The following is a 16868-nucleotide window of genomic DNA, read 5'->3' as shown; positions in this document are numbered from 1 at the left end:
TTTTATGTCTTCCCATTCTCTACTGTCCGTTTTGGCCTTATACATGTTCTTATCACTAGGGGGCAGCAGATGCAAGAATGACAAGCATCAGTGTGTTTTTCACTGCTTTTCACATAAGCTAAAGACCATGCTGGGGGCTGAAGCATTCAAAGACACACTGATCTAATCCAGCTGTCCATCTTTTATATTCACATAGTTCCTACAGTCCACCCCACCCCTCTTTACATCCATTTATAACCAACCTGTCCTAGCTACTGCCGGATCTGCTCAATATGTTTTACAATAGATAAACTCATTAGATGCGTCCCTACAGGACTATAATGGTGATATTAGTGAGTTTTTTCCAATCAAGGTGACAGGCCATACTCCCAGTGAAGGATTTGGATAAGATTGCAATTAATTGTAATGTTTAAAGCAACTAACAAGTGTTTATACACAATAAATGCAAATATTAACATTTCTCTCGCCCCTTACAATACTGATACAGTAATTGTGGAGTAGGGTGAGAAACCTGCATCCTTCTCCGGTCACATATCTTGTTTCTTACCCATTTTGGAAAGACCTCATGCAGCCTACAGGAAGCACAAGTAAAATCCATTTCCCGCCATAAAAGGAAAAAAGGAAATGAGATAGGGAGGAGCAGGGAAGAGCAGCCTCACGAGAGGCAACGGGGTACAGACATCTGCTACAGAGAAAAAACACAGAAGTTTAGGCGAAAACAAGACACAAGGGATTGTCTATCTCGGTAACTGACAAACATGTGTGTTAGTTGTCCTAAAAAGCTGCTGTGGATCTCATTGGCTCAGTTCCAGGGATATAAAGTTAAAAATGTGTTATGGGGGAAAGGGTAGCTAGCAGGGGGACAGCTAAAGAAGGCTGCAGGGTAGAAAGTGGAATTAAGACTGTTAAACATGTTTATTCTAGATCTCTTTTAAAAACACATTCTTAACTCTACAAATCTCTGCCCTGGCTTGCAAAATGACAGTTTGCAAGCTAAACTCGGTCGCTACAGTGACAATAAGTTCATACTATTCACAAGACCTGTTTTAAAACTGTATGCTAACTACCACCGAACTTGAGGAGCTGTTTGTACTACAGCGGTGGTGGTCAAATGGAATTGGACAAAACAAAATGATTTATTAGCTCCGTCCTTGTTTGACTCTTGAGTTATTAAAAGACCAGCGCTGTCAAAACTCTGAGCTAAAGATGAACATGACATGAAAAATTCATCCACCAGAGACTAGCATTACAAACAGTGCTTATTAGCCTGTTAGCCCAACACTTGAATATCTTTATCCCTCTCATCTATACCTGCCTCTTAAGAATTTTCTTCTAGATTATTCTACAAATACTCTTCAAGTAGTCGTCTAACACTGAGTTTTTAAACACTATGATGTAGCCGCTGTTTCACGTACCAGCAAGTCAGGATGTAGGCCTCCAGTGCAGCTTATCTGTTCAGCTGTATCTGTTTATAAATACCCACCATCTCCCTGCTGTTAAGACTCCTAGACCACAGAATACAATCAGATAAATGTTTGGAGAAAAAGTTACTTAATACGATTGTAAGAGTAATGGATGTAAGTAAGTATGTAAGTAATGTATATAAGTCTAAGGTTGTAATAGGCTAATTTCATCCATACTACCACATACAATATGCTCTGTATAGGTACAAATATAATGAATTATTTAGTGGCCAAGTTGCGATCAAGTTCCAGTCTAACATGAGTCTTCATAATTGACAATACACTCTGATAAGACTGGTTGTTTTCATAATTGACAGTGGTGTTAAAATACCTTCAGTGCATGTTGCACAATACACTGTTTTTAAATTCACTGACCCATGAACTGTCTGATTTGAAATATCACTGAACAACCTCGAACTGTGCCGACTATTTTGATACAGACAATGGCTTAAGGATACCGTTACATAAGGCCAATGTTGTGATAAGAAACTGGTCTTATGCTTTGTTCACGTTTGAGATCACGTGCAAAGTAGTGCCGGAAAACATTCAGCAGAGACAAACAACAGATTCTCATGACAGATGAAGCCAACAAAAGCTTCTCTTCTGACTTCAGTACAACTCCACTCCTGCTTAGACACCATGCAACACTTCTGTGATGTGCATGCTGCTCTGCTGTTTTCAATCTCTCTTGCAAAAACAATCATGATCTCAATTAGACAACTTCATGAAATTAAAGTAAAATAAACTCTCATTTTACTGTGGTTTCTGGGGGTTGGATAAAATGAATGCTACTTGTTTCCCAGTTATCCAAGCTTTTGAAAATATGTATTTCTAGTGCCACTGTGCAATTTTCAGGTAGATGGATAACATCCAGACTTCACACCTCTGAAGATGAACTTGAATAGAAACATTGGCAGACTGAGATGTGATGAGTGTGACTGTTGATTTGTTGAGTTAAACCTCAGTTATCAGCGCCAAAGCACCAGGTTTCCTGGCAGAATCAAAAACACAATCCTTAGTTTTGATAATGCCAACATATCCAAAGTTATCCTCCAGGTGTAATGTTGATATTTTAAAAACACATTTTACAGCTGAACTGGGCCAATCCACGCTAACAACCGTATGTCTCTCTAAGCTGCTTCAGATAAAAGTCTAACAGTGAACAGAACATACAGGACAGTTTGTACTGGTGCTTTTTCATGGTCACTGGTGCTGATATGATTAGTGAGCCACATTATTTCTGGAATACTTTGGGAAGGCCAAATCTTAATAGCATTGTTATGAACCTTAATATCTCTTTTACACACATGTGCTCACACACACTGACGCACAAATTCCTTGCATCCCAAAGGAGTGTGTGCTGAAGTATTGTTAGTGCTGGCAGTCAGTGAGGAAGCAACCCTGGTCCTCCTCCCTGACCGCTTCCTAGTATTGTTGATACATCCACATCTTAAATGTCCATGTGTGAGCATGCACATGTTGGTGTTTGTGTATATAAGCCTGTTCAACAGATTATTTCAGGATATTTCGAAATGATCCAAACCAAGAAAAAATGGTGGAATTTGTCGTAGCATTTACAACATTATCGTACCAGTTGGAAATCTGTTTGGCAAAGGTTGGGGTGGAGTTTACACCACTCGTGACTTTGACAGAAGAGAGATCATGACTCTCAATCTGCCTCCTACTGTAAAGTTTACTTTTTGTAACCATGAAAGCATTATAACCCAGTTCTTTTATTTCTCTAAAATTAACCAGACCTAAGCCACATGAGCAGCAGAAATTAGAGGCTTAACTAGGAAGGCTATGACAAAACCAGAAAACGTGTTTTATTACTCTCACTGGTGCAAACTCACCCTCTCTAGAAGCCAGGATACTGATACTCACACCTACCGTGAATAAGACTGGCAGCACGGGACATATCGGAAGGAAGTTTCCCCTTACCACTATTGCCAAGTGCCTGCTCATTGGTGGATTAAGCTGGGTTTTTGTAGATGATGTTACTTGCAGATAAAATATTCAGACTAAATTTGCTCTATATTTTATGGTAAATGGTAAATGGACTGCGCTCATATGAAGCCTTTCTAGTCTTCCAAACACTCAGGCTCTTTACATTACATGCCAGCATTCACCCTTTCACACACACATTCACACATTAATGACAGTGCCATGCAAGATCCATCATCATTTTTATACTGTACATTCATACACATTTATCCCAATGGCTATGCCTCAGGAGCAGGAGTGGACAGTAACAAAGTAAATTTACTTGAGTACTGTACTTCAGTACATATTTGAGTATCTTCACTTGAGTATTATTTTTTGGTAGAAACGTATTACTTTTACTCCACTAGATTTGTATGAATGTTCTCATTACTCGCTACTTTTGCTCTTTTCTTTTCTAAAATATGAAAGAGAAAAAACCGTGTTTGTGTACTTGGTTTGCATTTGGTTTGTCTCAGTGGTGTTGCCGTACCTGTACCTCGCTCATCTACATGGTTGAACGTAGAGCAGACGTCACTCAGATCAGGCAGTGCATTTCGTGGTGGTAATGATGGCTACTGCAGAGACAATTCTCCTGAGTACCCATGGCCATGTCTTCGGCCCACGTTTGAGGTTTTTGAAATGAAGAATGAGTCGTATCATTTTAAATGTTCGCTCTGTTTACTGCACACACAACTTCATCACAGCCTACAAAAAAAGTAGTTCCATTACTTCAGTATTTTTAAAAGCAAGTACTCCAGTACCTTAACTAATTTGACTGATCAACTTTCACTTGTATTTGAGTAATATTTGACCAGGAGTATCTTTACTTTGACTCAAGTATTGCAGTTGGGTACTTTGAACTAAGGGTTCAGTATCTGAACCAAGGATTTTTGATGTGGTTTAAATTACAACTGATTGATAAATTCATAAATGGATCAAATTTTTTTTCAACCTTAAAATAGTGTCAGGATAACTGGTAATTTGCCTTAAACAGACATGTCATTCTGGACACTAGTAAAGACTTTGGTGTCCGATGGACAATTATAATGTGCTGATGGTGGAAGTTACAAATTTCTTCTCTATTTCTGGTCATTTCATGTGCCTGGAGCATCCGGATTAGATCCAGATCAAAATTAAACACATCTGAAGGTTTGGATAAAAGGAACCCTGGAGATACTGAGGACTGACGGAAATCTGATGGCCAAGACCAGGTGGTCTGAGGCACATTTAAACCAGATGTTACTGTGTACAGTGCAGTCTAAATGCATCTGTCTCTCTGCAAGCCACATCCTAAAGAAAAAAATGGAGGGCATGCATAGTTGTACATCTAATTAAATACATATGCAGTTTTTCTTACAGGAAATGGCAACTGGTGTCCAGACTAGTTGTGTGGTTAAAGGGGCTATATCTTTTCAATGGATATTCTCATATTTTGCATGGGTTTCACATTTTTGGGTGTTAATTTTTCACAGTTAAAAAGTGAAAACTGCATAATTCCGTGTTTTTCCAGAATTACAAAAGGTAGCCTCTGAAATGGGCCATTCAGAACAGTTGCTGGTTTCTACGTAGAAATCGACCAATCGTCATTCACTGTCATTCACCGTCATCCACCTCAGGCTGCCTTCCTGCACTACCTTGTAGTCAAGTCGTCAATTCTGGCTCGTACATATAATAACCGATCCTAGAGCAGCCATGTTTTCTACAACTTTGGAGTAACAGTGCAGTGCAGCTATGCAGTCACTCCAAATACTGTCAGCCAATCGTGGCTAAGGTCTGACCTTTGAATGGCAAAACAGCTAGTTCGTTTCAGGAGGGAGGAGAGGCTCCGAAAAATAATTAAATTGAAATATGTATACAATTTTTAAAATGAAACAATATTCGAATAATAGAATATTGATTGCATAGCTAGAACACATCCCATTTAAAACTTGGTTAGACTTGACTCCGAACATAAAACATCAAGCTCTGTTTTCCAGAGCAGTTTTTATCCGTAAAGGGCAACAAACACTTTGATTCATCAACTTTGTCCAACATCATAACGAATATTTTCTCCTTTTATTCTCCTTCTTTGCAGGCTGGAGTCTGAAATCGGTGCACTTGAGAGTGAAGAGTCTCAAATATCGGCCAAAGAGCAGGTCCTAAGAGAACGTCTGAAAGAGACAGAGCGCTCGATAGAAGACCTGCAGAAGGTAGAAGGACAAAAACTGTTCAAAGACTTGCATGAGGTGCTATAAGCTGCAAAAAACTGCTCATCTTTAGTTAAATTATAAAACAATAATTCAAAATGTTCTTATTCATAGCCATATTAGTGCTATATTTGACAGGGCAGCACCAAAGAAATCTTACCATTAAAATAACATTTACTTCCTTATTGGTCGTTTTGAAAGCGGTGACAGGATACAGTATGTAATAAAGTATTGTTAAACTAACTGTAAAAACTAAGAATGGAACACAAGACAAGACAGAAATTATTGTTGGTTAAAATACATTAAACATTATATCAGTCTTCTTTTTTTCAAAAACTCCCGAAACCAAATGACTTCTATGTCTCATGTGGACTTTCTCCTGTCTCTCTTTCAGAGTCTGATGACCCAAGATGGAGGTATGGGCAATCACACTCACACACACACACACACACACACGCACACACACACACATGCACACACACAAACCCCTAGGATGAGTTATCATTGTTTCCTGGCAGTGGTGTCCCTCTCTTTCTATTTATGTTTGTGTGTGTGTGTGTGTGTGTGTGTGTGTGTGTGTGTGTGTGTGTGTAATAATAGTCTCGCTGAGGCAGGAGAGATGCAGGCCAGCGCACGCTAATGAACCCCCAAACACACACTCACCAGTACTCACAGTCACACACATAGACATACATATACCTGCACACAAACACACACATTTACTAAAACTCAGACCCACACAAACGCACACACAACACGGCTCAGCGAGACTATTGAGGCTCACACACACACAAGGCCATGACTCTGCAGCCTGCAGTCGCTGGCTTTATCCCCCCTATTCACCAGCAAGCCCCGTAAGCCCCTAAAGCTTTGTTCCTACCATCACACACACACACACACACACAAACACAAACACACACGCTTCTGCTGCATAAGCATTGAACCTCAGGGGTGCTAGAGAGTTGCCGTGGACACAGAAACAGAGATGAGGCAAGTTAGATGGGGTGTGTGTGTTTGTGTGTGTGTGTGTGTGTGTGTGTGTGTGTGTGTGCGCGCAGGGGTGTGGTTAGTTTCTGTGTTTGGGGGCTGGGATGTATGTGTGTGTTTTTGTGTCAGGGTGTGGTTACACACCCCTGAAGTGTGTGTCTGTGTGTGTACACAGTGTGTATGTGTGTATCGGCATGTGCCTGGTGTTTGAGTGTGAACGTGTGTGTTTGTGGCTCTCCCTCACGGCCTCCAACGTCCCTCTGACCATGTGTCACTTCCCCCGCTGTGCTCCTGCTCACTAGATGCCACCGGCTGCATGTCCACCGCTCTCTCGGACTGCACGGACCCCAATCCAGACCACCTCGTCCTGGCCACGCAGCCTTGGACCGGCCCACCTGCCTCTGGAGAGCACGCCATACCAAGACCTGGTAAGACATAGGGAGGAGAGGAGGGTGAGGGATGGGAGAGAAGAGAGAGGGAGGGCGGGAGGAAGGGAGGACAGGATGGTTTTGGGTCACAGCCAAGTTGGATTATAAGCAGGACAAACTCACGCGCACATGGAGGGTGGACAGGCACAGATACGCACATGTTCCACGAACTGAGTCGAGTCACATATGGACTTTAAGAGTTACGTATCCATGTGTTGATAAAAGTAAGCAGCCAACACAGTCATACATTTACACTTAACCCATGTTTTTCATGGTCAAGTGATTATACTGAAGGCAGATGGACATTAGGCAATATATCAAACTTATGTGTGCTTTGTTGAGGTTCATGTTAGTCATAACTTCTGACAAGATTGCACAAAAGGAGATTTGCAAGCTTAAGTTTCAGTAATGTAATCCACATCAATAGGTAATAAGATAAGGATTAACATCAGTTTAAGAACCTGTATAAGTATATTTATATTGATAGCAGTACCAGAATCACATCAGTTTTGAAAAAAATATTAGCATATTGTTATGTTCTAGTTTTAGCTTGACTGTATTCTTATAAATTTGTTGTCTTTAACAAAGTTTATCTGGCTTTAGACAAACTAAAAGTTATTATAATAAAGGGATTCCTGTTCATAGCTTGTGTTAAGCTACTTATCCTACATGCTTGTTTCATTGTATTTGGCGCTGCTGACTGAGCAATGGAAGTTTTTGTGTGAGTGTAATCAGGTCCTTGCAGATTTTTTCAGTGGATTCAACAAAAATATACTTTAATGCTCAAATAATGTTTATAATCAAATGATATATCAAATATCTCTTGTCAGAACTTACTAAAAGTGAGGACTAAAAGTGATATTGACACATATTTATCTCAACATTTCCCATCTTTACAGAAGCCAATAAATATTCATCAGTTGTCACTAATATAAGTTAAGGTAGACATTATATATTCAGAAGGTGATTTAGGAAAAAAAGGCACCTGCTCTTTACAAGAAAGTACCATCTTCAGTACTCTTGTCCTCACTTAGAGTAGGCACAGTGAGGGAAAGATAAGTATTTTTCCTGTTTACTTACCTCCATCTGTGGTTTACACCTTAAAAGGATAAATATAAGGTAATATTTGTTTTTTTACTAATTGCATATAAAGCTGTTTGATTGTATTCATCATATTTCAAAGAGCACTGTGTCCCCATCCTCATGCTTCACTTCCTCCGACTTCTCCTCCCAAAACCACCCACCTCCTCTCACTGGTCCCTCCTCACCTCTCACCTTTCTTTTAAACCCCACTCCCTTCTGCAACTCAACTCCTCCCTCCTCCCTGTCTCTCCTCCAATTTACCCCCCCCCCCCTCCTAACAGCAATGTTTGCCATGGAGATCAACGTACAGCATGACCCCCAGACTGGCGAGCAGCGTATCCTGTCAGCCAACCGTGTGAACCCGGTGGATGCTGCGACGCGTGGCGTCAAAGTCTATGATGACGGCAGGAAAGTGGTCTATGAGGTTACTTCCTCTGGGGGCGTGTCCACCACCACCGTGGAGAATGGTTGGAGCTCTGCACAGGTTGATCAACTGATCCAGCGAGCCGCCAGACCTGTTGTACATGGAGGAGACGGCGGCAGGGGTCAAGTGACAGTGACCCCTGCTGCCCCGCAGGCCTATGTTTCCCCTGCAGATATTGATGATCTGTCTCCGCCCTCCTGTGCCCCGCCCTCCATCCCATCAAGCCCCCCAGCTCAGGTCACCCTGCAGAGAGAGACCCGGCTCGGCATGATGCCTCCATCTGCTCCCATCACGACCCAGCCCGGCTCCTCAGCCCACCCAGGCACTGAGCTTACCTCTCCACCTGAGGCCACAGCGGAGCACCCAGTCACCATGGTGTTCCTCGGCTACCAGGACGTTGACGACATGAGCGAGAGCAGGCGGCTTCTCGGTTTCGACGGCGCTGTAAAGGCCGAGGTGGTCCTGATCGACGAAGACGATGAGAAATCACTGAGGGAGAAAACAGTCACTGACCTATCAATCATCGATGGCACTGCGGCTGACCTTGTGTCAGGGCGGCCGGCTACGTCTGAGGCTGCCAGCACGGAACTGTCATCAGATGGCCGTGAGCCCGACAGTGCCTCCTCGCCCCCCGCAAACCCTGACGCCAGCACGGCCCCCCCACCCGGCCTCACCCCTGCCACAGGTACAGACAAGAGGAAACGCTGCCAGTGCTGCATCCTCATGTGACTGAATCTTCTCCCTCTTCCACCCTTTTATTATTACCCACAACACCCCTCTCTTCTCCTCTGTCTCTGGATGGTTACTAACAGAAGCCCTGCCTTCCTCCTCCTCCTTTGGACTCTGATCGGCTGGCATACACATGCACGCACTCATGCTCTTGTCTGACCTTTGACTTTTTACTTAGTTATGTTATTACCTCTACATCTCTGCTTTTTGTTACCCTCTCTGTCAACATGGAGTATCTGCCTTCCCGCATCCCCTCTCCTCAAACAACAGTATATTTCATGAATTCCAATTAAGCAGGAGTGAAGTGGTTGTCGTGCTGCTTTATTAATGGTAAAAACACATATAGATTGTCAGAATAGATGTTCATTCATAAACATCTTAAACCAGGTTTTATAAAAAATACTCTCAGCATTCAGTAAGACAGACAATCAGTCAAATTGCCATGCTGTCTAACTAAACAGTACGTCTGGCTTTAAGGACAATCAATCAGATCATCAACTTTGATAAGCCAGTTTATAAAACATTCAAAAAGACAGAAACAGTCTCAGTTATTTTTTCTTTATTCAGTCATTTCTAACAGTAATTTTCTTTAAGCTCCCTTCTCAACAGATTCTTCCGTGTTGTCTCCAGACATACACAGACACACATGTAAAACCACATAGCCAACCTATGAACTCAAACAGCCCGCCCCCTTCCTTGTGCAGGCTTTCTCTGACCAGGATGGAGAGGAGGGAACTCGTTGCCTTGGTTACTTTATGTGCCTCTTCATTCTTCCACACAGATAGTCCTAACAAAAAAAATAGTCATTAAAACTTATATTAGACTTTTATTTTGCTGTTGATATCTGAACATTGTTTTCTTTTATTTTGAAACTTAAAAGGCCATTGGATTGTTGGGACGTCAGTTTCAATGGGAAACTGAGGTTTTTGACATTATAGTTAGTAGTAACAGGACTCTCTCTTTCTCTCTCTTCATCTCCCTCGCTCTCTTTTCTCTCTGTCATTTTGTCCATTAAATCCAGCTATTCCACTGCTGAGGTCACTTCCTCCTATTCTGGTACTTCCAACTGGGAAGCTAATAAGAAGCTGTGGAACACCTTTTGGCTGCCAGTACGATCTGTACAGTCATCTTTTCCAGTGTAACTGAAGGTTAAAGAGCACAGGAAGCTAACGGCAGCTTAATGAGTACACTCTGGCAGCCAAGGAACATCTTTCCAACTATGAAAATAAACATGGGTTACCACTAACAGCCTGGGCACAAGGGTGTGAATAATGATTACCAAGCACTACTTTTTTTCTAAATTACAGCTGTAACAGTTGCGCTCAGATGAGCTTTTAGAGAAATTTGCAATTCATGTTCATCCTTTTGTCCATTAAATTCACTTCATCACCGCAGAAGGCCACGAGAGATCCATTAAGCTCTGTACAAAGAGACTGAAAACACTGCCAGCTCTTGCTGTAGTCACCAACCAGGCCCTCGTTTACAAGGGTGCTACAAATAATGTGGCCTGGGTGTCATTATAACATCATATGTACTACACTGTAGGTCGTTTTCAGAAAAAGCAGTAACCATCCTCATTCTGTTGCATGATAATGGAGGCTCTTAAAAGACTGCTTATTTTCAAGGGTCTTTTGTGTTACATGGAATAGTGGAGACAGTGCTGCTCAACAGACTTCGCCATTGAACACTACGGAGAAATTTTAGTCTTTATAGTGAGATCAATAAACCTCTACGGGCCTGATATGTGATTGAAGATGTCCGCACATTTACAAAGAGGTTAGAGAGGCTCTTCGGATCTATATACTGAATTTTGGGGGGTTTTTTGAAGCTCAGGTGTGTATCAAGTGGCTGTGATATCCTTAGGTCAAATCCAAACGCGGTCTTAACAGGACTTACTTGCACAAAAAAAATAAAATGGAAACTTTACGAAAGTAGACGTACTGAAGAGCCTCAACAACCTTTTTTGAGAGTGCGTAACTTTTATTTTCAGCCATTATTCGGACTGCTTTACTAGTCCTGGCCATAAAATAATCTCTGTACTAACTCTGATAACAGACATAAAAAGAATGAAAGACACAAACAATGTTAATCGGAAACTACAATCATTTTCCACCACTGAAAGGTCTTTTGGTAAATCAGCTTTCACATGGCTCTCTGCACAGCTATACAACCCCATCTCTACACTGTCCCATCAGTGCAGAACTGTAGTCCCGCCTTCAAACATTCATGCTTAAGTGTGACTGGCCACTGCTGCTGTCAGTCAGTCCTGCTGGCTGAGTGATTGGCCACTACCAGACCCACCAGGGTCAGGTGTCCTGTGTAGATAAAGAATGTAAATACGCTCTATATTCTATTTAGTGATGATTTTATTTTCAACACATATATATAGATCTAGAGATAGTTCTGATTATAACGGATACTAGACATTGTTCTGATATCCTATGATGCCATAACACGACTGTATGAGTGCACAAATGCCACTTTTGTATATTTTCATGCTCTAACTTCACTGCTTTGCTGTGTTTAATCTCACATTTAACCCCGCACTACTTTTCCCCCCTTTTCTGACCATCACCACTTTCTCTGAACTCTCAGCAGCTGCCTCCATTCGCAGACGTGTTGCGGTCGGCCTTGAGGGCATCTGAGGATCTATAAACACTGTGCAGAGGCAGGATCAAAATATAGCTATAACATTGGATTTGCATGGTAGCCTATTAATTATAAATCACACATTAACATTATTGATCATTTGCCAAAGCATTTATCCCCTGCAAGCAGCTGTCTGTTTGCATTAATTTAAGCTTTATAATCTGTGTTGTCTAATGTTAAAATACATCTGCGAAATAACAATTTTAAGGATAAAAGAGGCTTCAAACTCACACTATCCTTTTCACTGCGTGCATGATTATTCTTGGTTCAAATTTAGCACAACAGATCTTATAGGGGGAAAAAAAACATTAAGATAGGTCTTCCGAGTAGTTTATCACTGATATTTTGCCTTATTGAATCTATGTGCGGCAAACAGACTGCAAGGCTTTTGTGAAGGCTGGGGACAATTGCTCACGACGTCCTGTTCAGTGTCCCAGATGGCAAACAAATATTCATTGCATGACTGTTTGGTTTGAAGATTGTGATTCTGGAGGCTATGCAGAGAATTGTATTCTCAAACATTTAGTGTAAGTTTCCCCAACGTGCTTGCACACACATGATGTGCAACAGAGCAAAGATGCACTTATTGTATGTACCTACAAAAAATCCAAACACAATCTAAAAAGCATTAAAAAAAGAAGAAGAAACGAGTAAGGCTGAGTTCAAGTTAAGTCAGCCCGACCAATCCAGTTCGCCTGTTTGGGTTTGTGTATGTGTTTTTGATGTAAAGCGAGGAGCGGTACATGAACATCAGACTTGTTGAGTTTACCAGCCCCACTGCCAGCCTGCAGTACTCCTCTGACTCTGTAGGGGTCTCTCTTTTTCTTGTCTGCCTGCCCTCACGGTTGTACGGACTGTTAAAACAAAAAGGAGCCATTTTCTATTGTTCACACCTCTCTCTCTCCCCCTCTCTCTCTCTATGGCTACAGCTCACTCTGTCACATTCTCTCCCTCCCTCTCTCTATCTCTCTCTCTCTCTCTTGCTCTAATGTCTGTATCCTCTCTCTATCTTTGGTCAATAAAGCTGAGTTTCTCCAGTGCCCCCCTGCCGTCTCTTGCTTGTTGTTCTTTTCATCTGTCTCTAACATTCACTTTTTCATTGGCTGCTGACAAAGAGATCACAAGCTACCCTGACTGCACCTCTATCTGTTATAATACCACTGCCACTAACAAAGCACACACAACACTGACAAACTCAACACACAAAAAACATTAGTTTTTTTTTAAGTCAGATAAGACTAAGTTCTTTATTCCAGACTTCACTAGTACCTTAGTTGGTAAGATTTAAAAGTGAGAAGTAAATCAAACACAACATTTACACCTTTTCCTCCCTTTAATGTGAAGTGAAACAGGTTTTACATTCACATCCAAACCACACAGGGTAAAAACAAGTACAGGCTGGTGCTGTAATCCATCGCCTTGAGTGACAAGAAGAGGTTGTTCAAGTTGCACCACTAACAAATAAAAGTCGGTATCTTCTGTTTATGCCCAACAAAACAATCGTTTTAGTCTTTTATTTAAGCAATAAAATAAGTCCCAAACACAGTGAATTCAAAATTAGCGCTAGGTTCCCTTCTTTTTCCTCAGATTATTTAGGCAGTATTACTTTTAAAATTTATACCAGGTAAAATGGCACATAATGCAATAAATGCTTATAAAACAGCAAAATAAATGCATAGAAATGGGACTTATTACTGGCCTAATGGGAAAAAAACGCCGTTGTCTTACAAGGCACTGATCCCCCCTTGATACTTGATACTCATTGTAAGATGCCGCAAGAATGCCATTAAATCATGTAGGTAGGTTAACTCAGAATTGTTAAAATGCAACGTGGCATTAGTCTGTTGACATAATAAATGATTAGAATGGCTGTATAGGGAAAGAAACATAGAGCACACTATTAACAAAGTACTCTCTCAGTATGACTTGCCACTGCCCATTAAAAATTGCTGTAATATTACATTCCTGTAGGGACCCACACTGTGTCTGTGCAAAAAGTCTAAAGGGAAGGACTGTAAGTATGTCAGAATACAGAAATGGATGGGAAAGGCAGAGAGGTAGTGGATGTGGAAGGAAAGCACTTATGAGGATTGGTTGGTAAACTGCTAGATAATAAATATAAGGATGGATCAATATCACCCATGCCCTATTTCTGGAGGAGCCCTGAGGCGCCACCCTGGTATCAATAGTAGGTACTGCAAGACATCAAACAACACTGCATGCATACTCATCTAACCTTACTGACACAACTGATAACAGCAATGAATATAGAGCTCTACAAGGTCTAGCTGGGAAAGAAAAACACTGCCTGATTATGGAGGAAGACACGTGTGTTTGTTCTAAGACACTAGATTTATTTCAGTTAATCAGCACAGTTCAAAACAGTAACACTGGAGTTACAGATATGTTTTGCATGCAGCAGCTGTCAGTGGTACAGTGCCATCTTTCCTTTGATAATGTAGCTCTATCTGCAATGAAGGACTGGGTGTCATTACTCTAATATAAAACACACAGTGTGAGGAGGTCAGCAGCACAAACATTGCACACACTTCCCCAGAGGACAAAATACAAGGTGATAAATGATTATATTAGAAACATCGTGACAACCATTATCTGAAAACAGGGCCAGCATTTGAGCCACACACCCTCTCTCTCTCTCTTCCCACACTGAGGATGACTGTGCTTTCCATATCAATAAACACTAATTGATTTATCTTTTGACAATGACAACGTCTGGTTTCTTTATCAGAAACCATGGCTGCAGATAATTATTACACACTCTCACTCATACACACACACACGACAGGATGATGATACGTGTGTCAGCAGTGGAAAATGTCTAATTTTTAGCATGATTGCTAGCATTGTGATTTTGACACATGTGGATCATTGAAATTGCAAAATTACAACTTCTTCGAGTTGTAGATATGTTGATATATTTGAAGTAAAGACAGATGCAGGAGAAAAGTCAGCTGAGTATATAAATACATGAATATATATAAAACACACCCACTTATGGTATATAACTAAGATGATTAATGCACCTGCATTATCATTAAGCAGCATCTGGTCATACAGTATGTTTTGTATATATTATTATCTGCTGTAACTGCTAACTACAGCTGTCAGATTTGAGTAGTATAATTAAAGCTACAACCGCTACAGCTGCAGAAGTTGTAGCAGTGGCAGTAGCATAGAAGTAGTAGTACTGTAGCAGTTGGCATTGGTGGTTAAAGCAGTGCCTAAAGTAGTATTGTGGGTGGTTAAAGTAGATTAATAACACCTTACAAAACCAGATAACAAGGGGAAAAAAGTGTCTGTTTTTCTTTTCTTTTTTTTAATAAAGATTCACTATTTTTAGACACTACTCCTAATAGAAACAAAACATCACAAACAAGGTGGTTGGTACTCACTGTAATATATAAAGATTACCCACAGGTGCAGAATGAATGCGAAAGAAAATGATGATGACCAAACATGATAATGATAATAACTCAAATTTTGTTTCATCATAGGATTTGGTCAAACACCAGATGTTACTGTGACAACAGTAAATGGGTATCAAGCTCCAATTCTGACCAGACACCCTCACACTGCCATGGTGAGTAATAGCGAGTATGTATCCGAGTGAGTGTGTTTATGTATATCTAAGTGTACAATTTATTCTAGATTCGGTGCACCCGCAAATTTTGGCAGAAAGATTGGTTTGACATCACAAGAGTAATGGGCTACACCGGTGTGCTATCTGCCATGAAACCTTTCATGATGCAGTAACAAGGACATAACTATTTGTTCACCTTTTACAGGGGATTACAGGCTTTCAAGCCACAATTTTATCCATTACTATCCTTTATTTTGACCATAACTCACTGAAAAACTGTGACTGCTGTAATGTGTCTGTGTCAGACTGGTCTGATTTTGATTTTACAGTTCCAGACAAATTTTCTTACATCAGTAGGGGAAGAAAACACGAATTATGAAATGAGCAGGACCCTATGGTGGTAATAATGTGAACCTTCCCAAAATCTGTGGCTTCAGTATGTATATAACATAGTGCACCATAACAAAGGTTAACTAGACTGCACTCGTATTGCATCTTTGTAGTCTTCCGACTACTCAAGGCCCATCACAATACAATGATTACAGTGGCTGCTTACCTGTCCATTGCACTCATTTGCACACCGATGGCTTTTGCTTTCGAGAGAAATTTATGGTTCAGTTTCTTGCCCAAGGACACCATGACGTACAGACTAGAGGAGCCAGGTCGAACAAACGTATCTGAGAGAGTGATTTTCCTTAAGGAGGTTAAAAGCAGAAGTTGAAAACATGTTTGCTTAAAGAGAGAAAAAAATAGCTTGTTTCCGCCTGGACTTCAGGTTGCTGCAACTCTGCCTGTGTCTTTTCCACATTGCCTGTTTGTACTGAATGAGTAATCTGAAGGGGGAGGCATGTTTGGAATGACTTTCAGCCACATTGTTACCTTTTTACAGGTGCATGCAGTGTGAAGAGATCTCATTCCTTTATACAATAATTACCCATTGTATATTTATGACCTTGCTGTACATTATGGTATTTTTTATCAGCTGTTAAATGATTATAACCTTTCCAGAGGGAACCTAAAATCAATCTGTATTACTAAATAGTACATTTATACAAGCCTTAAAGTCCATGTGGGTATTTTAATGCACCAGAGTATCAATTTAATACAGTAATATAATATTCCTTCAGGACGTAGCTGGTTCTGAAGTTTTACAGTGACCCTATCATTCCCATATGGTAGCTACAATTTGCACATTTCCCCTGTTGCACATATTGATATAGAAGGTTATTTAATAATAACACAAGTTATTGTCCTAGCTAGGCCTATATCTGTTGTCAGTGATGGAATAAGTACTCAGATCCTTTCTTTTAGTAAAAGTAACAATACCTCAAAGTT

The 16868-nt window shown here is 40.8% G+C and overlaps 1 protein-coding gene across 2 annotated transcripts in view; it reads left to right on the top strand.

Annotated features, from left to right (window-relative positions):
• The window catches only part of palm2akap2 (PALM2 and AKAP2 fusion), an 88200-nt gene that overhangs the window by 39744 nt on the left and 31588 nt on the right, over positions 1-16868 (top strand). Inside the window, exons 5-9 of one of the 2 annotated variants that reach the window (XM_069673036.1) lie at positions 5521-5635; positions 6027-6048; positions 6922-7047; positions 8412-9239; positions 15448-15533. In XM_069673036.1, the coding sequence (XP_069529137.1) occupies positions 5521-5635; positions 6027-6048; positions 6922-7047; positions 8412-9239; positions 15448-15533 (1177 nt within the window). The remainder of the gene's footprint in view (positions 1-5520; positions 5636-6026; positions 6049-6921; positions 7048-8411; positions 9240-15447; positions 15534-16868) is intronic. The other variant, XM_069673034.1, reaches the window with a different exon arrangement.

The sequence above is a fragment of the Semicossyphus pulcher genome, unplaced genomic scaffold, assembly GCF_022749685.1.
Source record: "Semicossyphus pulcher isolate SPU_LCO1_2020_fin unplaced genomic scaffold, fSemPul1.0.p SCAF_22, whole genome shotgun sequence".
In the NCBI taxonomy this organism is placed as follows: Eukaryota; Metazoa; Chordata; class Actinopteri; order Labriformes; family Labridae; genus Semicossyphus; species Semicossyphus pulcher.
Note: the sequence above shows the minus strand (reverse complement) of the source record. Positions and strands in the feature narration are given on the sequence as shown.